Raw genomic sequence first — 21,591 nt, forward strand, 5'->3', positions numbered from 1 at the left:
CCCCGTGTATTCCTGTGCAGGAATGGGTCTGATTTCCACACTTAGCACTTTATCTGGAAAGGGGGAAAGGGTATGAATTGTCACTGGGGATGGCTCAGGACTTCCAGCTGGCATGAGGCCGACTGGTGGGACACAGTGGACCATTCTTTGTTCTCCAGTATTTTTTGGAACCCAATGGTGCTCGGCAACTGCTGGAGTAGAGACCCAGGAGGCCTAAAGCCCCCCAGACCCACAAGCCACCCACAATTAGGGTATCCTCAGCTCACAGCAGCATGTGGCCATCAATGCAGGTGGAGGCCGTGACGGCAGACTGATCTGTAGAAGGTGCCCCTGAGGGAGTGGAAGGCCAGTCCAGGCAAGAGGGACTGAGCACCCCAAAATCTGGAGAAGAGACGCTGCCTGGAGAAATAGGGGCAGCTTGGGGGACAGGGGAAAGGTGACTGCAGGGGAGCTAGGAGGCAGGTGGATAGGGAGACTGGTGAGGCCAGCGAGCTCAGCAGAGGCCTCATGAAGCAGGGCCTTGAATGCCAAGCTGTGAGCCCAAAAGAACACAAGGAAGTCTAACAGGGATCCTGTGCTCAGTTTCCACCTCTCTCTGGCCAGCCGGCTGCTGCTGCCTTCCCTCCCCACACCCAGCCGTTCCCAGCTCACCAGGGCTACAGTGTTCCCATCTGTGGTCCTAGAAAGGGCTCCTGGAGACCATCCTTTTGTGCAAGCAAATGTCAAGTAGATGTGCCCAGCCCATCCTGGGCTCTCGGCCCAGTAAATTCTGGGAGCCAAACCTGGGGGAAGATGACCCTGCAGGAGACAGAGCGGGTAGCAAGTCAGGACGCTGAATGTTCATTTGCTTTTTTCCTTCTTCAGTCCACAGTGGCCACATCTGTGACCCTTGCTGTCCCTCCCCTGTCCCTGCTGGATTCCGAATGGCCTCCTGGTGCTACTGCCTCGTCTACCTGCTGGTACCTGAACATGGAGGATGGGGGTGGGGTGGCCAAGGGGACTCAAAGCTGCTGGCTTCCAAGTGGGCACCTCTGAGGTCACTGTGAAGGTCACACGAGATAAGCCTTTGGCAATAATAATAGAGTAAAAGCATCCACTGCTTTTACACTGCATCCTTTTACATTCATTCAACAGCTTGTTAATTCCTCACAGGGGGTGGGGGGGGATGGAGAAGGGAGTGGAGCGGGGCTGGAGGACAAGCTCAAGGCAGTGAAACACCCTGCCCAAGAATCCCTCTCGGTGGGACTGGAACTCAGGTCTGACTCCAGAGCTTGGAGCTTCCAACACATCCTGCAGGAGCACACAGTAGATAATCAGTAACTGGCTGACCCAGCCCCAAACTGTCTGCTTCTTTCTCAGATAAGGAGTCTCTCTGGGACCCTCTCCAACTCACCAGCTGAATCAAGGGGCTCCTGGGTCACAGGTTGGTATTGAGGGTCCCAGAGGGGTTCCTCCGACCTCCAGCTCAGCCAGCCTGTGGTCCACCTGGTGCATTGGCGTCTAAGGCAAAGGAAGGGAGGAGATGCCGTTTAGTTCAGCCCCCATCATCCCCGGACCCTGGAATGAAAGTTTCAACCGTGTCCATCTTATTCTTGGCTCTAAAGAGATGACAAAAAAGGCTCGGCAAAGGGACTAGACCTGACAGGTCACAGATCATTGAGCTGCGAATGACTCCTAGCTCAGTGCGCATGGCCGGCCCCACCGGAAGGGTCACATGGCCCACACCCTGCTCTCCCACCTTCTCTCCTCTGACCCTGCAGCTCCAGTGGGTCCCGGGGAGGTGGTGGAGACTGCGGATGGGGTGTGCAAGTTTCCAGGGCAGCACCTGACCTGGTGGCAGGCTCAAGAGGCTTGTGAGCAGAGGTTTGGCCACCTGGCACTCGCGCCCCCTGCTGGGGCCCTGGCTCTACGGCTGCCCAACCCCATCTGGGTGGGCCAAAAAGAGGGCTCTCTTCGGAGAGCCCCGAAAAGGGGTGAGTGTGGGCCCAGGACTTGGGAGGAGGAGGCGGGGGTGCGGGGGTACGGGGGTGCAGAGGCTTTGGCAACCTCCAGAGATGGAGCCGACAGTGATTGTCCTCTTGGGTTGAGTTCAGAAGTCCCCGTTGCATCTCCAGTTCCCTTGTCCTGGACTAAAATAGAGGGTTGACCGCATGGGTATGAGCACAGGAGCCCCCATTTCTTCCTTCCCGAGAGAGGGAGATACCCCAAAGCCCACAAGGGGCCCTACAGCTAGGCCAGTGGGTAGCCAGAGGCTGTGCGCCGCTGGGAACACTGAGGGGCCGGCCCGCGTGTCCCCGCAGGCGCGCTCACGTCGGCCGCGCTGGTGTTCGGGGAGCGGACCGCGGACAGGGCTGCACGGCTGCGGCGGCCCCTGCCCGCGCTGGGGGCGCTGACTGCGTGCGCGCACGTGCAGGGGGACGCCGCCACGCCCGACCCCGCGGCGCTCTTCTCCCTCGCCGCGCCCGCGCTGCCTAACGCGCTGCAGCTGCGAGCCTTCGCCGAGCCCCGCGGCTTGGTGCACGCGGCGCTGGTGGTGCGCGGCCACCACGCACCCTTCCTCGCCGCCTTCCGCGCCGACGGCCGCTGGCACCACGTGTGCGCCACGTGGGAGCAGCGCGGCGGGCGCTGGGCGCTGTTCGCCGACGGGCGGCGGCGCGCCGGGGCGCGGGGACTGGGCGCAGGCCACCCGGTGCCAGCGGGCGGCATCCTCGTGCTGGGCCAGGATCAGGACTCCCTGGGCGGCGGCTTCTCAGCGCGCGATGCCTTCAGCGGCAACCTCACCGACTTCCACCTGTGGGCTCGGGCGCTGAGTCCCGCGGACCTGCGGCGGGCGCGAGCCTGCGCGCCGCCAGCCGTCGGCCTGCTCTTCCGCTGGGACTTGGGCGCCCTGGACGTCACGCCCTCGCTGCTGCCGCCCCTGCGGGTGCGCCTTCTCTGTCCAGGTACCGCCCGCCCCGCCTTTGGGCTGCTAGGCCCCGCCCTCCAGTTGCTGGGCCCCGCCCCCTGGTTGCTGGGTTCCGCCCCCTGGTTGCTGGGTTTCCGCCCCCTGGCTCCCGCAGGCTCCCTTCTGAGCTCGCGACCCAACCCACGTCTCTCGAACCTGGCCACGCCCAGCTCTGGTCACGCCCTCCCCAAGCCGGTCTGGCAAATACGAGGCTCACCCCTTAGCTTCCTTGCCCCACCTTGTGCTGGCTACAGCACCCTTCACCCAGGTTCCCACATTGCCCCCTAAGTCGGGGACTGCGTTTTAGCCCCCAAAGGTGTACAAGTGCCTTTAAAGCCCGAACAGGCCGGTGGGTCACAGGGGCTCCTGGGGAGCCACGATACGGTCCTGACCCCTGTCCCATCCCTGCCAGTGCCTTCAGAGGAGTGCCCTACGTGGAACCCAGGATCCCATACTGAGGGCTCTTCGCTCTGCCTTCAACCACGGCCCTTCCTCTGCTGCTACCGGACAGGTGATTCCTGGCAGTGCCCAGGGCTCTGCTGAAGGGGAGGCTGGGTATGGACAAGTGTAGGCCGAGGGGGAGTAAGCAGTTGGCACAAACTGGGAATTCAGAATCTTCTCGAAGTTTCAGGGCCTCCTTGGAGTCCAAACTACAGGACGGGGTGGGGGTAGAGCCAGAAAGACCTGGAGGTGAATCCCAGCTGTGTGTCCCTGGGCAAGTGATTTTGCTATTGTATGACTCAGTTTCCCCATCTAGAACACTGTAAGGCTCCAGACACGTAGCAGTGAACATGTTCTTCCTCCTAGAGCAGCAAATGGTGGGTGGGGCACCTCTGGGCTGTGTCCCTCGGGACCCAGCCTGGCCTCCCCTCCTTTGCAGAGACTTACCAGCGGCTGCAGGATGCCCCGTCATGGCCTGGCCAGGATGTTATCAGCCGAGTCAATGCCTTGGCCAACACCACTGTGGTGAGCCCCCCATCCAGGGAGCTGAAGAATTGGGGACACTCTGGGTCACCTTCCTGCATCTCAGCTTCCTCACCTACAAAGGGGACACCCACCTATCATGTCTCCAGCAATCAAGATTGGTCATATTCCCTATTTTGGAGCCCTTGAGAGCTGGGGGCTTGTGATATGTTTGACATGGGCCACCAAGAAGACCCTAGTGGGGCACAAGTGTGGCTTGCGCTGGGAGATCCCTCTGAACAGCCAGACCTGCCGTAAAGAGCTCCTCTGCCCACAGCTCCTCCCGGACCCTCTCTCTGAAGCCCATGGACACCTGTCGCCAGCTGAGGCCTGCAGCTTCCTGGGTGTCCTGGAGAGAGTCCTGGCAAAGGAGGCGGCTCCCCTGGGGCCCGCGGCACTGCTGGCCGTCATCCACTTCCTGAAGAGGGTGACAGCCCTCGGGGCTGGGGAGCCAGACCCCTTGACAGGGCCCTGGGAGCAGCTAGGCCAGGGCATCGTGTCCGTGGCCAGCTTGGTCCTGGAGGAGCAGCTGGCCGGCACGTGGCTCTCAGTCAGCGAGGTGAGGCGGGCAGGGCTGGGGGTGGGGGCGCTGGGGGAGGCCTGGGCTCCCATTCCGTCCTTGCCTCCAGCTTCTTGTGTAGCCATGGGCCAGTCAGCACCCGTTGCGGAGCTTTATCTCTCCGTCTATCAGAAGAAGCTCCTCTTTAAAAAAAGAGAGAGAGAGAGAGTTTTGTTTTTGTTTTTGTTTTTGTTTTTGTTTTTTTGAGAGAGAGAGAGAGAGCTGGAGAGAGAGAAAGCAAAAGCAGGGGGAGCAGCAGAGGGAGAGGGAGAAGCAGGCTCCCCGCTGAGCAGAGATCCTGATGTGGGGCTCGATCCCAGGACCCTGGAATTGTGACCTGAGCTGAAGGCAGACGCTTAACCCACTGAGCCACCCAGGCACCCCAGAAGTTCCTCTTTTATCTGTTATGAAAGTTGGACTCCCACACACAACCACACTTGAAGAATAGTTTCTACAGTCGAAAATAAGAGCCACTAACCCACAAGGACCTCCCCCGTATCCAAGAGTCTGAGAGGGAGGACATCTCTGCTGAGTGTTCAGCCATCTTGTCTTCCAAAGCAGCCCAGACGCTCAGGAGAACAGGACAGCTGCTATCCAGATGGCAAGGGCGTTGGAAACATCCTCGGGCAGAAGTGGCTGTAGGCTTGGGAGCAGTCGGCCTAGAGAAGGGAGAGATGAGGGGTCATAGACATCACCTGAAAGTTTCTGGGGCAGGAGGAACAGAGGCGGTGCCTCTTGGCCTGAGAGGACGGAACAGGGCCCGAGGCTTGGGGACGGGCTGGAGATGACACAACAGGCGGCCCTGGTTCCCCGGAATGCCTCCCCTGGGGAAGTGAGCTTCGGAGGGTGCCCAGATGGCAAATGAGCAAAGGCTGGGAGGCCTTTGCCTGGGCTAGCACCGATGATGGCTCAGGAGAAGCTCGGAGAGGACAGAGGAGGCCCATGGGTCCGGGCCTCAGACCCCAGCCTGAGGACCCAGGACTCGATCCTGGAGGCTTGAGCAGCCACCAAGAGTCTGGAGCAGGCCCGCCACTTCACAGATCCCTGGGAACACGTTCACGACCGGTCAGGGCGGGTGGCAGCAGGATGCAGAGCGGGAGGGAGCTGAGGTGCGGCTCCTTCCAGGTGGTCGGCGGCCCCATGGCCTTGGTGGCAAGTGTCCAGCGCCTGGCACCCGTGCTGAGCACCGTGCTGACCTCCGAGCGGCCGGGACTGCGTATCCAGCGCCATGGAGCCGGTGAGCCTGTGAGCCACCCGTCCCACCCAGCTGGGCCCTCGGAGCTCAGACGTCTCTTCTCAGCCTCCATCACTTCCAGTCAGTCTCCTGCCTTTGCCCGCGCCGTGCCCTCCCTCCAGATGCCCTCTCTCCCTTGACCTCCTAGCAGACTCCTATCTATCCTTCAGAACCTGGCTGGAGCATCAGCTCCTCCGGGAAGCCTCGTGTGGTTTTAGCTCTCCTGACAGTCATTTCCTCCTCCTGCCGACACCCCATACGCAAACACATCTTTTTGCATTTGTGGTGATGACCTCCTTCCTCCTGAGGCCCCCTGAGTAGCAGGACCGTCTCTGAGCCATTTCTGCCTCTCGGGCCAGACCCCAGTACACACTCAGTGTTTGTGGATTGATGGTTGGAACTTTGGCAAAAACCTGTGTCCTTTGGGAACCCATTGGTTTCTGGGGTGCATTGGTATTCGGATCCTGGCCCCCAGGAACGCCTCTCAGTGATTCCCCTCTTCTGGACTTGAAGGAGAGGGGAAGCCAACCCTGCCGCGGGGGCTGGTTCAGCAGAAAGACCTCCCTCTGGAGGTCCAGCCACCCAGCCCCGTTTGATCCCAGGTCTGGAGGTGCGGAGCCTACACCTGGGGGAAGCCAGCAGAGGCTGTGTGTTCACAGTGCCCCGTGGACATCCAGAGGGGCCCGGCCACATCCGTATCCCCGCTGGAGAAGTGGAGCAGCTCCTCAGGAAAGGTGGGTACGGAGAGTGGTGTGGGGAGTGGGTTCCTCTTGGGGTCTGGGTCAGCTCGTGTTGCTAACTCTGCTACTTTGAATAAGTCACCTCACCATTCAGAGCCTGTTTCCTTGCCTGGAAGACTGTCCTCTTTGTACTTGCCTTGCGGGTGATTATGAGGTTAGAAGCACTTGTCACATCATAGATGTTCGCTGAGTCTCCTCCACTGAACCACACGTTGCCTCTTGGAAGCGGGTAGTGGAGGAGGCCCTCAGCTTGCTGCCGCCCGGGGCAGGAGGATCAGGACATGCAGCAAAGGGCCTTAGAGCTGCCGGGTTAAGTGCATGAGCCATGGCTGGTTGGAATTCTGGTTCCACTACTTATTAGCTGTGTGATCTTTGGGAAAGCAATTAATCTCTATGAGCCTCAGTTTCCCTATCTGTAGGGTGAGCAGAGCATCTCCCTCGGGGCCAACCCGTGGCACTTGCTCAGACACAGGGTGGGGTCTTGGGCCCCCTCCCACTCAGCCAGGCCTCTCCAGAGTCACCGTGATCCACAGCTGGTTCAGCTCCAGTATCTTCCAGCACACCCTAGGGGAGCCCGGCCTAGAGCCCCAGGCCCCTGACAGCTCAGAAGAGGCGAGCAAGGTGCAGAGGTGAGTGGGGCCCAGCCAGTAGGCTGCTGAGGGTCTGGATCCCCTCCCCAGGGAGGGCCAGGCCTCCATCCCATGCCAGAGCCCTCATTCTGAGAGTCAAATCTGCCTTTAGCACCCAGAACCAAACCCTCCCCATCCCCAACACACACAACGCTGGGCGTGCCCCTGGAACCTGGCTCGACCACTGTCTGGGGTCCAGGCTTCAGTGTCAAGACTCAGGGAGAAGACAAGACTTACTGAATTTCCTAGCAAGTCCCCAAGGCAAAACTGGAACTCGTATGCCCTAATTCCAAGCACAGGACATTTCCTGATGTTTCTTTGGACACAGAGGGTGTCATCTCTGCATATCCAGGCCATCCACAACCTCTCCTGCACAGCCAGCTGGTGCCCTTAAAAGCTCCCTTTCTCCCCACAGGTTTCTAAGCACCCGGCTGGGCTCGGCCATCATCTCCTCTGAGGTATGGGATGAGACCGGGGAGGTCAGCACATCCGTGACGTTTCACCTGAAGCACCAGGCCCAGGTACTGGGCATGGGGGGTACTTCTGGGAACTGCCACCCCACTGCACTTATCCTGGTTTGCTGTCCCCCTTCCCGAATATGCATTCAACTGAACCAAGGTCTAAAAATGTACAAGAGAAATACTCATTCCCAAGGTACCCCATTGTCTTCCAGGACCTGAAAGGGAATTGGTTTATTACACACTCACTCTGTGCTGGGGAACTTAAATAAGCAACGTCCATGTAATTCTCCAACTGCCCATTCTACACAGCAAAGAGTGAGCTTGGCGGAGCGGCTGTGATGGGCCCCAGCCTGTAAGTGGCAGAGCTGGGATTTCATTATCGGTGTGCATGACTCAAAACATTGGTGGTTCCCGTTGGAACATCCCGGGACATGTGCAGAAACCTGCACGGCCACATGCTCCTGAGAGCTGGAAGAGCCCAAGCCTCCACCAAGGGGGACTGGGCAAAAAGCCATATGCAGCTACGCCCTGGAATCGTCCATCCCCTAGGGTTATGCAAGGAACAGGTCTTTTTCTATAAACTGATCTGGAAAGATCGCCAGAAACCTTGCTTCATTTCATCACGTGAAATACACACATTCCTTCCTGCTTTTGCAACGTTAGTTTCAGAGAAATCTAAAGTTGGCTTTTACCCACGACCGCTAATCCTAGACACGAACAAACACATACACACCCCCCACAGTTTATCAGTCTCCAGTATGTCATTCCAAGACTGTAAAAATCAATCTCCATACACTGCAGTGTCCAATTTAACTATACAACATGGTGGGTTTTGACCCGCATATACACTCAGGGACCACTACCCCAAGCAAGGTAAAGACCATTTCCACCTTCCCGATGGGCTTCTTTGTGTCCCCCCGCCAGGCAGGTTTCCCTCCCTTTCACCCCAGGAAATCACTGATCTGCTTCTTGTGACTGTAGATTCTGTCTTTTCCAGCGTTTCCCATAAATGGAACCATAGTGTATGCTGTGTCACTGGGGGTTTTGGGAGAATCGTCCATATTGTTTCCCATTTCAGTAATTTGCTTCTCTTTACTGCTGAGTAAGATTCCACTATATGGACATACTATGATTAGTTTGTCCTGATTTCTATAGTTTTTTCTTAAATTTTTCCTAAAGCCATAATTTTGGGTTTTTGTTTTGCCTTTTGCAAAATCCAAGTCCTGGCTCCTTCAGCTGAGTCACGTGAACATTTGTGTTTCTTGCTCTCCCTGAAAGTGTTTTCTGCATTGTCGCAGTCACAGATGTCTCTTTGCCACCCTGTCTTTTGTCATGGCTGCTGAATCCTAGCATGTATAGGCTTTGACCAAGGTCAATTCCAGAGCCACCCCTTCCCCAGCAAGGGTCCAAAATGAACTTGGGTTCTGCAGGGTTTTTTCGATTACAATGACCCTGCCTGACACTGTCAGAAAGCAAGAGAGATCACAGAGGGAGAGGGACAAGCGGACTCCCCGCTGAGCAAGGAGCCCAACACAGGGCTCCATCCCAGGACCCTGAGATAATGTCCTGAGCTAAAGTCAGATGCTTAACCAACTGAGCCACCCAGATGCCCCCAAAATCATCCATTTTAAAAGCAATCAACAGGTTTTCTTTATGTTCCCAGCACCCAACATAGATTCAGATACTTAGAAAAAAATATTACGAGTGAATGAATACATGGGGGTGATAATTCAGTCAGCCCAAGAAATGCCACAGTCTCTAGAGAATCACAGAGTGGCTGAAACAGCATAACCAAGTCAGGGCCCACCCTCAGCTCTGTGCTGTGTGATCTTGGGCAGACTAACATCCCTCTCTGAAGCTCAATTTCCTCATCTGAAATTGCATGAATTTATGCCTGTCTCCAAGGTTGTTATGAAGATCAGCCACGATAAAGGACATGAAGAACATGACACAGAGTCTCCTGTTCTAGTGAGGTCACACTGCTGTTACCCTTGTCCGTGGGGACCTGTAGCCCAAGTCCTGAACTCAGGCTGCTTTCCCTGCCTGCACTGGGGCTGGTACCACAGGTTGCTTAATGACGTCTTATAAAATCCATGTAGTTGTCATTGTTTAATTACCAAAGAATTAATACGTTCATTATGACACATTCAAACTGAGACCTAGCCGTGACTGAATTAGCTGTGCATTTAACCCCAGACTTCTTGTGTGTATGTGTTCACAATCACATAGACCGTATGTATGTATTTTTTTTTTACATAAGTGAGTTCATACTATGCGTGATGACACGCAGCTTTTTTCTTTATTCAGCAAAGTATAACGGAGCTCTTTCCCTGCCGATAGAGACCGGTCTGTTCATCTTACCAGGTGCAGAGCTGGTCCCCAAGAGGGACGAGTCACAGTGGTTTAACCGCTCCCCAGAGGATGGGCATTTAACTTGTTCCCAGTATTTCAATATCATACATGATGTTGGCACACCAGCCTCCTGCCCTTCCCTTCCCTCTGCCTCCCCACTGGCCTTTTTCCCCACCTCTTCAGCTGTGACCCACACTGGGCAACCCCCGGTCCCTCCAACTCAGAGACCTCACCATCCCACTGCACCCTTCTGGTCTCCCCTCTCCGTACGCATCCACACCCTTGCCCCAGGCCCTCCATATACACTCACACGCCTGCTCTGGCCCTGTTTCCTGCCCTCAGGCCTTCCCGCTGAGACTGGCGCAGCCTGTCTGTGCTTTCTGGAACTTCAGTATCAGGTGAGTTTCCACTTCCCAGTTCTTTAATTAAGGCAGTTTGGTGTAGCCATCCATTCTGCTTGAGGATGAGGTGTGTTTTGGGTCACCAGAGTCACCACCTGTCTTGCCTCGGGCCCCTCCCCAACTCCAGGACAAGCTGGAGCAAGAGAAGCTGTGACCCAGGAGATAGTGAGCTCCCCATCATGGGAGATACACGAGCTCACTCTGTGGGGTGCCTAGGGAGAGACCAATCTGTCAAATAGGTGTTAGACTTGATGATATGTCCCAGGCCAGGGCGCTTCGATGTTTGAAGGAGCGGAAAACGGTACAGAGATGAGCCCCAGCTCCCAGCCCTGGATCCTTGGCTGAACGTCGATCACTGTCACTTAGTAATAAATGCCATTAATCAGTTGTAATCACTGGTCTTGGCCCCATGGCCCCCTATCATCCCTAAGAGTGTTAAGTCCATTTTACAGATGGGAAACTGAGGCCCCAGGAAGGGCAGGCGCTTGCCCAAAGTCGCAAAGCTGGTTAGAGGCAGAGTGGCGATGGGCCCCAAGCTTTGGAGAGAGGCTGTCCCCTGCTTACCACCTACCTCCACCCCCACGTCCTTCCCATTTCAAGAGCCCTTCTGTTCCCTGCCCTCCCCCAGCCCAGACACAGGGGGCTCATGGGCCACCGCTGGCTGCTCTGTGGCCGCCCTGTACGAGGCCTCCACCGCCTGCTTCTGCAACCACAGCACCAACTTTGCGGTCCTGCTGCAGGTGTATGACGTTCAGGTGAGTCCCAGGGAGGTAGGGTTGGGACAGGGCCATGGGGGAAGGAGATGTCGGAACCAAGTCTTAAAGGGTGACCAAGAACTGAACAGAAAGGCATCCCCAGCAGAGGGCCAGTCTGAGCAAAGGCAAGGAGACTAGAAATGGCAGGCCGACTCCGACACATTTGAGAACTTCGACGTCTCTGGAGCTGCCTGTGCCGGGCCCAGGAGTGGAAGAAGGTGGAGGGACGAGTGGCAGAGGTCAGAGCCCAGGATGCTCAGGCGCTCCGATGGCGATCCTATGGGTCCTATCTGCAGGGGACCGTCGCGAATGTGTTCAGCAGGTGTTGGCTTTGCCCCAAGGGCGCCCTCTGGTGCCAGGAGTGAGCTGGAGGGGCAGAGAGCCTCAAGGGGGTCTGTGGGCAGGGGGCAGGCCCTGCATGGGGGGACAGCGGGCCAATGGAGGACACGGGACTGAAGGAGGAGGAGGGGGTCTGGGACAAAGGCCTGGGCAGCAGCGGGGGGGGGGGGGGGGGGGAGTCATCTCAGAGGGGGGTGGGGCAGGCCACGGGGCTGAGGGTTTCGGGGTGGGAGAGGTCTCAGCTGGAGACCAAGGGCCCGCAGGTGAAGCCGTAGCTGAGATGAGGTCAGAAGTAACTGAGACCAAAGCAAGGGAGGCCCCTGGAAAGACCCAGCATTTACACCCAATCCCAAGAGCAGAGCCGGACCGGTGTGCTCACTAGAGCTGACAAGGGACTCGGAGGGGTCACTTGCTAAGAGACTGAGTGACACAGCGCCAGAGGCTCAGGAACGCCAGGGTTCCTCGGCATGTTGGGGAGCACACTAGAGAAACATGCTACAGACACATTTGTCCTGTAAAAGCAGAGAGAGGCCATGTTTGCGTGTGAGCTCCATGCCCCCTCCCCCCAGCGTGGGGGGGTTGTGACATGCCATCCTCTCCCTGTGGCTGCCTCAGTCACCTCCCAGTCAGGGCTCTCAGGAGCTTTGACATCAGCGAAAGCGGGACCAGTCAGGGCCAGGTTAGGGAGAGCCAGCGGGAGAGGACAGGCGAATGCTCTTGTATTAAGTGCTTGCATGTATGTAAGCCTGGCCTTGCCGGCTGCTGCCGTTGCCATCCCTGGGTCACCGCAGACAAGGAGGTCTGGGGAGCCTTGCTGGGCTGGGACAGGGCGAGACCCGGTGTGCTCAGGTCAGGGCCGTGATGGGGTTACTGTCCTCCGCGCCCGGCCCACAGAGGAGTGCCGAGGAGGAGTCACTGCTGAGGACACTCTCGTTTGTGGGCTGCGGCGTGTCCTTCTGTGCCCTGGCCGCCACGTTCTTGCTCTTCCTGGCAGCCGGGTGAGACGAGCTCCTGTTGTGTGCATCCTTGTCCAAGAAGCCCTTGGTCTGGGGTCTCCCTTAGGGCTGTGGGCCCCCACGAAGCCACCATCTCTGTCTCCATTAGCTCACCCACAGGGACCCAAGCAGGCGGGGGCGGATAGTGGGTGGGGGCTGCTAGTGGTGACCTTGTTGACGGACCCCTGCCTGTCCAGGGTTCCCGAGTCAGAGCGAGCCACGGTCCACAAGAACCTTACCTTCTCCCTGGCCTCGGCCGAGGGCTTCCTCATGGCCAGCGAGTGGGCAAAGGCCAATAAGGTGGGCACCCAGCAGGTGTGCTTGTGAGCTCAGGGGGGACCAGCCGTTTCTGGGTTGTCCCCCACTTCACTAGGCTCCATCTCCTGGGGGGAGCATGGCCCAGAGATGAACAAAACCCCGAATGCTGGAGGTGGGCGGGGGGCGCTTCCAGAGACCTTCCCCACGGATACATCCTTGTGTTGGTGGTGCCAGACACGGGCGGGGGACCCAGAGCTGGGCTGTGCCCACAGCTGGCCTTGGTGGGTCTCTGCCACCCTCCCACCCACAGGTGGCCTGTGTGGCTGTCACAGCCATAATGCACCTCCTCTTTTTGGTGGCATTCTCCTGGATGCTGGTGGAGGGCCTCCTGCTCTGGAGCAAGGTGGTGGTCGTGAGAATGCGCCCGGGCCCCCGGATGGCGCTCTACTACACCACAGGCTGGGGTGAGGCCCCCTGCTCCCCGCTCCTGCTCTGTTCTCAAGTCTGCTTCATGTGGCCTCTTGCTGTCCAACACCCTCCGGTCACCGTCTCCACCTGGGATCCAGAGCCCCAACCAGAGCTCCCCGTGCCCACAGTGCACCTGCTGCCACGGACAGCCCTGGGTGGCTGCTCTGGGCGGGGCAGGGAAGAGGTCCTGGGGGCGGGGCCAGATCCTGGGGGCCGGGTCAGGTCCTGGGGGCGGGGCCGGGTCTGGGAGAGTACAGGCTGCGAGGCATGGTCCGGGGGACACTCGTTCTTCTCCTAGGTGTGCCTGCGGCCATTGTGGCCATCACCCTGGCCCTGTCTCCCCATGACTATGTGGCGGCCGGGCACTGCTGGCTCAACGTGCACACAGACATCATCTGGGCCTTTGTGGGGCCTGTGCTCTTCGTGCTGACTGTGAGCCGGGTGACCTGGGGGCCTAGAGGGGTGGGCAGGTCACGCTGGGGAAAGGGGAGCCCCTCTCACCCGCTGATGCCCGGTCTCCAGGCCAACACGTGCATCCTGATCTGCGTAGTGATGGTCACTGTGGCCAGCGCCCGCCGCCGTGCCCGCATGCTGAGCCCACGGCCCTGCCTGCAGGAGCAGGTCAGGATCCAGACATGGTGAGGCCCAGAAGTGGGGGAGCACGCGGGAGGCTCACTGGATGGGGGCCTGTGCAAGTCTGTGGTGGCAGGGTGTGGTCCTAAGGCTATGTGTGCTCGCGGGGCCAAGGCAGGACCTGAGCAGGTGTCGCATGCTCATGTGTGTGGACGAGGGTGAGCATGTGACCTCGCAAGTCACCTGGGGGGGCAGTAATCAGTCCTAAGTGCTGAGGGGTGGGAGGTGTTTGTAGACACAAGCCGCTGTCCTGGGGGCTCACTGTCTACTGATAGCACAGATGGCCTGGTAGGGACAAGGTAGGGGAGACCCCTCGATCAGGCGGTCCCCAGAAGTTTAGGTTCAGAGTGAGGATTTAGGTCCCTACCCTTGCAAGAACTCTCCTCACTCTCCAGGGCCATGTCCTGCTGAAAGGAGGATGCCCCTGGCCTTCCTCTCCCCGCCCCCATCCTCTGCCAAGGGCAGGGCAGCCCAAGCCAATGGGGGAACTGAAAAGCCAGAGAGCCCTAGGGGTCCCTGGGAAGGGAAGATTTTGGACTCCATGCCACCTGGATCCCCCCCAGTCCTTAGCCCTCCCTCTGGGCAGCTGCCGCACCCTTCCTCTGAGCCAGGTTTGGGACTGGGACCCCATCTCCCCAGTGCCAACCACTTCTGGGTCTGAGAAGGGACAGCCAAGTCCCGCTGAAGATCCCAGCTTCACCTAAGTCCTGAAAAGCGGTCCACGGTCTGCGCGTCCAACCCCCTCTCCAGGCACCTCCCACGTGCCCCCCCCCAGCGGCCTGCAGGGGTTCCCAGGCCGGCCTGGCTTCCCTCAGCCCGGCCTGCTCTCCCGCAGGGCCATGGTGAAGCCGGTGCTGGTCCTGCTGCCCGTCCTGGGACTGACCTGGCTGGTCGGCATGCTGGTGCACCTCAGCCCGGCTTGGGCCTACGCCGCCGTGGGCCTCAATTCCTTCCAGGTACTTCTAGGCCCTGGACCACCTGGGACCAGGGCTCTGACGCATAGTGGAGCTCAGAGGGAGGGACTGGGTTGTCGGCAGATGGGTAAAGGAGTGTCCTGTAGGCCGTGGGAGGCACCAACAGCGACTAGGGGACATTGTCAAGAGACAGGAAGTTGAGGGCGAGAGTGGGAACCAACCCTTGAATCAAAGAGGCAGCACGTCAGGGAGGATTTTGTGCCCATTTTACAGTTGAGGGAGCTGAGGTTCAGACCCTCAGGGGAGTGGCAGCGGTTCCAGGCCCTGGGCTGGCACAAGAGCCACTTCAGGTCTCAGCAGGAAGCCAAGGATGGGGTGCAGGACCCCTGGGACCTCTGCCCTCAGGCTCGGAGGGGGGCCGCTGTGGGGCCCTGGTGAGGACGGCAGTGAGGAGAGGCTGTGGTCAGGAGGACAACACTCAGCCCACGTGAAAGAGGCCGTCACAGGGGCGCCACAGGAGGCCTCCCATGGGCCTGTGTCCAGGAGTCTCTGAGAGGAGTCAGACTTGGTCCTTGTCCTCAGGGGGTGGCGGTCCTGTGGGGGGACCTAGACATAGACAAAGATAGGCACACCCCAGGGGCCTGAGAGCTGGGAGGGAGGTGGGTCCAGGCAGGGCCTCTCCACCCCTGCCCTTCCCCTCAGCCTCCCTTGCACCCCCGGCCCCTCTTCCTGCTGTCCGCCCTTATGCTGCCCAGCTCCTGTCAGGGCTGAGAAAAGGAGTGGCTCGGGGATGGACAAAGAAAGCTCAGGAAATAAGGTACAAATTCCGTCCAGAGCCCATGTGTCCCAGAGGTCCTCCTGGGGGCCTTTCCACCCCTCCTGGGATGAAGGGCCCGAGGATATTAACAGCCACTTCGATGCCCAGGTGCTCTGAGGCCCGGGCCAGAGCCTCTGTCCTGTATTTGTGTCTGCGAACAGGCCTTACACATGAGGAGACAGACCCCATGAAGTCATGGTCCAGGGCCTCGAGGGAGGAAGGAGCAGCAGGGTGGGGGCGGGGTGGGGGGCAGCCAGCCGAATGTGGCCTGGCTGATTCCTGGAAGAGCTGCAGAGATTGTGGGGTGGGAAGTGGAGGGGGGCGGAGCCGGCATCAGGAAGGGCCTGATCCAGTCGTTCATCCATCCTCCTGATACCTGTCCAACGCCTAGGAGGTGCCGGCTCCAGGCACTGTTCCAGGCAGTAGGGACAGAGCAGGAACGGAGGCTACAAAATGCCGTGTTCTTGCAGAGCCGGCCACGGCCAAGGCCAGATGTGAAGTCTTGGGTGGGGGCAGGGAGCGAGGAAGGGTGCCGTGGGTAGTGACTACCAGGTCCTGGTCCATGTCGCCTTCTCGGCCTGGGCTGTGGGGACTCTCGGCCAGGCGTGGGAGTGGAGAGAGGAAAGAAGGGGCCGCTGCTGGGGGAGCATGGAGGCGCCATGCCCAGAGATGGGCCCAGAAAATGAAGAAAAACGGGGCTTCCAGATATTCCCAAAGAAACACAGCTCCCAGACACCTGTGTGGGCCTGAGCAGTGGGGGACAGAGGGCAGCGCTACACCCCTTCCTGGACACAGACAAGCCCTTCCTCAAGCCCCACGCCTCCAGAGCATCCTGGGTTCAAACGTGGGCCCTGCTGGGTTAGCCTGCGACCCTGCCTGGGGTGCCCCCACCCCCCTCCAGGGGTGGCCAGGTGGCAGCAGCCCATTGCCAAGGCCACCACCGCAGTGGCCACCTCCCCGCCTCCCTCCCTCTGTCCCCCTCCCTCCTTTCCTCTCCCCTTGTCTCACTGCTTCGTCTCTGTCTCTGAATTTTCTCTGAGGTTCCTTCTCCATCCCTTTCTCCTCTGGCATGGTCCTCCCTCTATGTGTCCCTTTCCGTTGACCCTTGATGCCCCCAGCTTTTGTCCTTAAGCGTGACCCCCCCTCCTCCTCCCAGTCAGCCACAGACCTTCCTTGCCAAGGTCTCCTGCTGAAAGAGGGAAAAGGCTGCCTTACAGGGTCAGCTGATGCGTGACCTGGGCCCACCCTGCCGTTCCCGACACCGTCCCCAGGAAGGTTCCCCAGTCAGGCTGAGTCCTCTGGGTCCCTCCCCACGCCTGGCCTTTCCTCTCCTCCTGCCATCCCTCCCTGTCTTCCTCACCCCATCCACCTCCGGGTGTCCCTCTCACACTGTGGCCGGGCCATCAGCTAGGCAGGACCTGCCCTCAGGACTGCCCTCCTTCCCTACAGCAGGCCCAGGGCAGAGGGACTGAGCTCAGTGGGGCCTCATTCCCTCTGTAGGGCTGATGTGTCTTCTTGTGGCTCCCGGGCCAGGTTTCCGGGCAGGAGAGCCTCGCTGCGCTTCTGACCAGCTCCGGTTCCCGGTGCGGCGTCCTGCTGGGGGGCCCAGACAAGTTGAGACAAGCCTCAGCTTCCACATTTCTCTACAGGGGATCCTAGTCTCCACCTCATGGGATCCTGGTGGGGTTCAACGGAGGTGATGTCTGCAAAGGGCAGAGCGCCACACGTGGCACCCTCCAGGAGCACCATGGGCAGGAGAACCTTTGTGGGCTCTGTGCTGGAGAGAGCTTGCTAGTGCCCAGGATCCGAGCACCAGGCCACACGCCCACGGCAGGGCATGGCGGAGGCTGAGAGGCTGAGGGGACATGGGGGCAGGCTGGGGACAGAGGAGCCACTCGTGGGGACACAGAAAGGGTGCTTCCTGGAGGGAGTGATTCTTGACTGAGACTCAGTGAGACAGAAGAATGTTTTAGGTCAGGGAAATTTGGGGGCAGCCAGCAGAGACATGAAGTGGGGGACACGTGAGCTGGTGAGAAATGGGACAGGAGGACACATGTGGGCCAGACCGTGCAGGGTCCCCAGAGCTATTGTAAGGAGCTCGGATGTCATCCCAGGGGTGCCAGGGAGCCTCGGAGAATGCTAAGCAGGGAGGTGCTGGTGGGGTTGGGTGGAGTTTGGAAAGCTGCCTTTGTTTGAAAGGCTGCAGAGGGAAGACAGGCTAGCTGGGGGTGGGGAGGGGCGGGAATCTGGGGAGCACCAGGGTCTGTCTTAGGGTGGAGGGTGGTACGAACCCAGTTAGGGACTAAGAACCAGGGGGAGCAGCCAGGCTCTGAGGCTGAAGCTAGAAGCCTCAAGGAGGGCTCTTGGACCCCAACCTGTGTCCTCCAGTCTGAGCCTCAGGACAGGGGCTGTGGCCTGTCCAGGTAGAATCTGAAGAAGGCCTAGGCTCCGAATTCCACCTGCTGGGTCACACTTTGGCCTAGGACTCATTGTTCTGTCCCCTGCCCCAGGCCCTAGGGTCCTGCTCCATCAAACAGGAAGGATTAAGCCACCCCCACCCTCTCAGCATGGAGCTGCTATGAGGGTCATCACTCTATGTGTGATGGTACTTCGTGAGGGGCCAGGCCCTCTTGGGCCTCATGTGTGTGAGCAGGAAGAGCCAGCTACAGCCCAGACACTGTGCTGAGTCCTTCACACACAGCAGGAGCTGAGTCCTGGCTTCTGCTTTCCAGAAGAAGAGACAGAGAGACATGCAGCTAGAGGCATGAATCAGCAAGCATTCACACATCTGCTGTCCCAGGATTGGAGTTAGCCTTGATTTCAGGAACTCCTGCAGCCATGATGAGGCTGTGAGGAAGGGGCAGGTGGGAGTGGGGGGACAAAGAGGGACAAGAGGGCAGAGAGGCTACCTGTGGCCAGAGGCTGAAGGTATGGGGTCAGGTAGGAGAGGGTCCCTTCTGGTTCTGTCTACCATAGAGTGTCACAGATGTCCCCTCCCAAGTGCAGGAGGGGGACAGAGTAGGATTTGTGTTCATCGGCCTGTGTCTCTCAGTGTCTCTGGGTATCTCTCAGTGTGTCTCTGTTGTGGCCCCAGGGCCAAGCGGTGGAGGGGGCTGGATCCCAAGCAGTGACACCCATCCACATGTTGTGTCTGTCCCCAGGGGCCGTACATCTTCCTGGTCTATGCTGCCTACAACGGGGAGGTGAGTTGGGGATATGGGTGGCTGGGGGGTGGGATGGGCAGGGCTAACTTGCAGGGCACCTGTGCCTGGGGGTCAGGGCGAGGGGCCTAGGCCTGACCCTGATGCCCAACCCCCAGGTCCGGAGCGCCCTGCAGAGGATGATGGAGAAAAAGACAACAGAGGCATTCACGGTGGGTGCTGGCAGGTGGGGATCCTGGGGCGGGAGGTCCCACTCCCTGTCAGTGCCACACCCCTTCCTTTCAGGCCTGCTCCAGCCCCATGGGCCCAGCATCCCACCCGAGGTCCCTGGGTCCCTGGGAGGTAGCTCAGGACAGCCCTGCAGCCTTGGCTCCAGCCCGAAGACACTTGGCTCTTAGAGGTAAGGCCACACCAGCCCCCAGTCTGTACTACCCAGGTTTGTACCCAAACCTGTACTACCCAGGTTTCCCTGGTGCACAGGTAAAGCTGGGAAGGCGATAGCGATCCTATTAGCCCATCTAAAAGGCAAAGAGACTGAGGCCCAGGGAATTCAAGCATGGGGCCTGGGGGATGGCTTAGAAGTGGCTTATTTTTTTTCCACCACCACCAGGGAACAGGGGCCCCAGCTGCCCTGCCCAGAGGCAGGGCTTGACCAGGGTCACATTCCTTGGGTCTCTGTCCAAAGGGTGTTTGGGGGTTCCAAAGCCAGGAGGGTAGATGAGGTTTGGGACCCTGAGATAGAGCATGGGCTGAATGACTTCAAGGCTAGGCCGGGAGTTTCAGTCCCATCTCCTAGTTTACCTGCTGTGTGCCCTTGGGTATGTTACCTTCCCTCTCCGGGCCTTAGTTTCTTCATTAATCTGTGGAGTAAACCTTTGAGTGGATCCTTAGGGTCTTTGATAATGAGGTCCTGTCCAGGGCAGGAGAGCAAAGAGTGAGCTTCCTGTCTCAGTCTCTGAAAAGGGTTTTTCTCCTGTAGGGACCCACAGCCCCAGAATCCCCACAACCTTCTCCATTGCAGAACCTGAGAGGCCGGTGAGGCTGGGACAAGGGTGGCAGGGTGCTAGCAAGTATGTCCCACAGGGTAGGGGAAACCACAGGGACTAGGGGAGGGGTGGGGGGCTTCCTCTGGAGATCAGAGGAGCCCCATTCCTCAGTTACCAGGTGGTAGGGCCCTGGGAGTCGCCGGGCAGAACCTGAATGCCAAGGCCACTGGGGTTGGGGGAGTCATTACCAAGGTTTCCCAGGGCCCCAAGGGCAAGGGGGAGCAGGAGCGGGGGCCCCCTCCCCTGACGATCTCATCTGTCCTCAGGCTGTGGAGCTGACAGCATTCAAGGTGTCAGGTACAACTACCCCCCCAAGAGGCTCCCCTTTTCCCCAGGACGCCCCCTCCCCTGCAGCCCCACTGCACCAGGGTGGAAGCGATTGGAGATGCGAGAGCACCTGGTCTCCCACAGCTTGCGGGGGCCCTTCCTTTTGCTCTGCTCCTTGCTGGTGCCCAAAGTCACCCATTAGCACACTGGAGGCCTGTCAGGAAAGGGCAGTGCTCTTTGGGAGAGGCGCACTCGGGATAGGTTTGGGACCCCTTCCCAGAGCCGGTGCTGCAGGAGGGGCAGTGAGCCAGGAGCCTGCCTTCCTCTGTGCACCTGCTCTGTCTGGCCCCCGGCAGGCCCAGCGCTCTCAGAGCCCCTACCCTGATGACTCCTGGGCGGAAAGGACTTCCAAACCTGGTGAGAAGCGAGCACTTCCCTCTCAGGCTCCGTTCCCCAACCACAGGGCTGATGGGGGCCTGCAGGCAGTGGAGTGAGGCTGGGGCCCCGAGGGGAACCCAGGGCCCTCTGGCCACTGTCAGCCTCTCTCAGCCTGAGTCCCCCAATCTTAGAGCACAGCTGGCTGTAGGAGGACCTGCCAGGCACCACCCCGCCTCAGGCCAAGGGGTCCTTCCCAACCTGGGCAAGAGGCCTGTTTGTCTGGCTCTAACTGGGGCTGGGCTCAGGGCTAAAGCCCCGCGTTGGCTGACTCCTTTAACCTGGGGACCCGGGGAAACTATCCTCCCATTGTGCAGATGGGGAAAGTGAGGCACCGGGGCAGTCACACCGGTGTAAGCAGAGGCACATTCGAAACCCTAGTCAGTGGGACCCCAGGCTCCCGCGGGCTTCCTCCCCTGCCTGGTGTCCCCGGTCCCCTGGAGCCTCGGCTCCCCCTTCCGCAACGTGGGCAGGAGGCGCCCCCTGCAGGCCGGCGCGCGGTGGGCCTTCCGCGGGGCCGACAGCGCCCCGGCTCCCGCGAGCCCCCGCGCCCCCGCCCCTCCCCCCACCCCCGCAGGCGAGGCGCCGGTGGGAACAAGAGCGGTAGCGGCGCCTCTGCGCTCAAGTGACAGCGCCTTTGTCTCTGCTGAATGGGTGCGTTGCTAAGGCCGCTCGTAGCAACGAGCCGCTTCCACCTCGGCCCGCGACGGCCCCACCCTCCGGACCCCCAACCTGCGTCGCCCTCCCTCCGGACGCCGTAGCCCCCTCCCCCTCCGCACCCCGCGACCTTCTCAGGTGGCCCGAGACGAGGTGCGGGGGAGCGAAGGCTGCCAGCCCCGGTCCCTCACAAGGCAGCCACCGCCCTTCCTGAAAGCCTCTGGGCATCAGGTGTTCTTCGAGAGAATCTGAGGGTCCGAGAGAGGGAATGGGGGACATTGCCCAGGGTCCCCCGGGGCCAGAATCCCCCCCAAGGGCTTCCCCCCAGCCTCAGTTTCCAGACCCCTCCAGGGACCCCCACCATGATCCTCTGCCAGCTCAGCCCCCCCTTCCTCCCAGGTTTCTAGAGAGTGTGTGTGTGCAGACCTTACCCCAGGCTCTGAAAGGTCCCATCGGGGACCCCTGCGGGACAGACAGCGGCCTCAGTCTCCCCCTGCTACCAGTAGGACCCCTGCCCGCGTGCGGTGCCAACACAGCTGCACCCCACAGCTCAGGCCCCCCCA

At 59.7% G+C, this 21,591-nt stretch overlaps 1 protein-coding gene across 1 annotated transcript; it reads left to right on the forward strand.

Annotated features, from left to right (window-relative positions):
• The first annotated feature begins 969 nt into the window (after positions 1-969).
• Positions 970-20,367, forward strand: ADGRD2 (adhesion G protein-coupled receptor D2). Its single transcript, XM_032866377.1, has 24 exons — positions 970-982; positions 1,365-1,427; positions 1,761-1,973; positions 2,301-2,942; positions 3,357-3,455; positions 3,825-3,910; positions 4,185-4,466; positions 5,592-5,703; positions 6,946-7,069; positions 7,485-7,590; positions 8,281-8,286; positions 10,886-11,038; positions 12,272-12,375; positions 12,570-12,672; positions 12,941-13,094; positions 13,397-13,530; positions 13,621-13,736; positions 14,567-14,687; positions 18,624-18,665; positions 18,782-18,835; positions 18,909-19,023; positions 19,603-19,658; positions 19,936-19,966; positions 20,293-20,367. The coding sequence occupies exons 1-24, from the start codon at positions 970-972 to the stop codon at positions 20,319-20,321; spliced, it is 2,958 nt and encodes a 985-aa protein (XP_032722268.1). The 3' UTR covers positions 20,322-20,367.
• Positions 20,368-21,591: the final 1,224 nt, after the last annotated feature.

The sequence above is a fragment of the Lontra canadensis genome, unplaced genomic scaffold (assembly GCF_010015895.1).
Source record: "Lontra canadensis isolate GAN:19392208 unplaced genomic scaffold, GSC_riverotter_1.0 scaffold30, whole genome shotgun sequence".
In the NCBI taxonomy this organism is placed as follows: domain Eukaryota; kingdom Metazoa; phylum Chordata; class Mammalia; order Carnivora; family Mustelidae; genus Lontra; species Lontra canadensis.

Excerpts from the sequence above, each read along its gene's own strand:
- ADGRD2 (XM_032866377.1), top strand. Across the intron at positions 1,974-2,300 it reads TCGGAGAGCCCCGAAAAGGG|GCGCGCTCACGTCGGCCGCG; the intron begins GTGAGTGTGGGC and ends GTGTCCCCGCAG. Across the intron at positions 4,467-5,591 it reads CGTGGCTCTCAGTCAGCGAG|GTGGTCGGCGGCCCCATGGC; the intron begins GTGAGGCGGGCA and ends GGCTCCTTCCAG.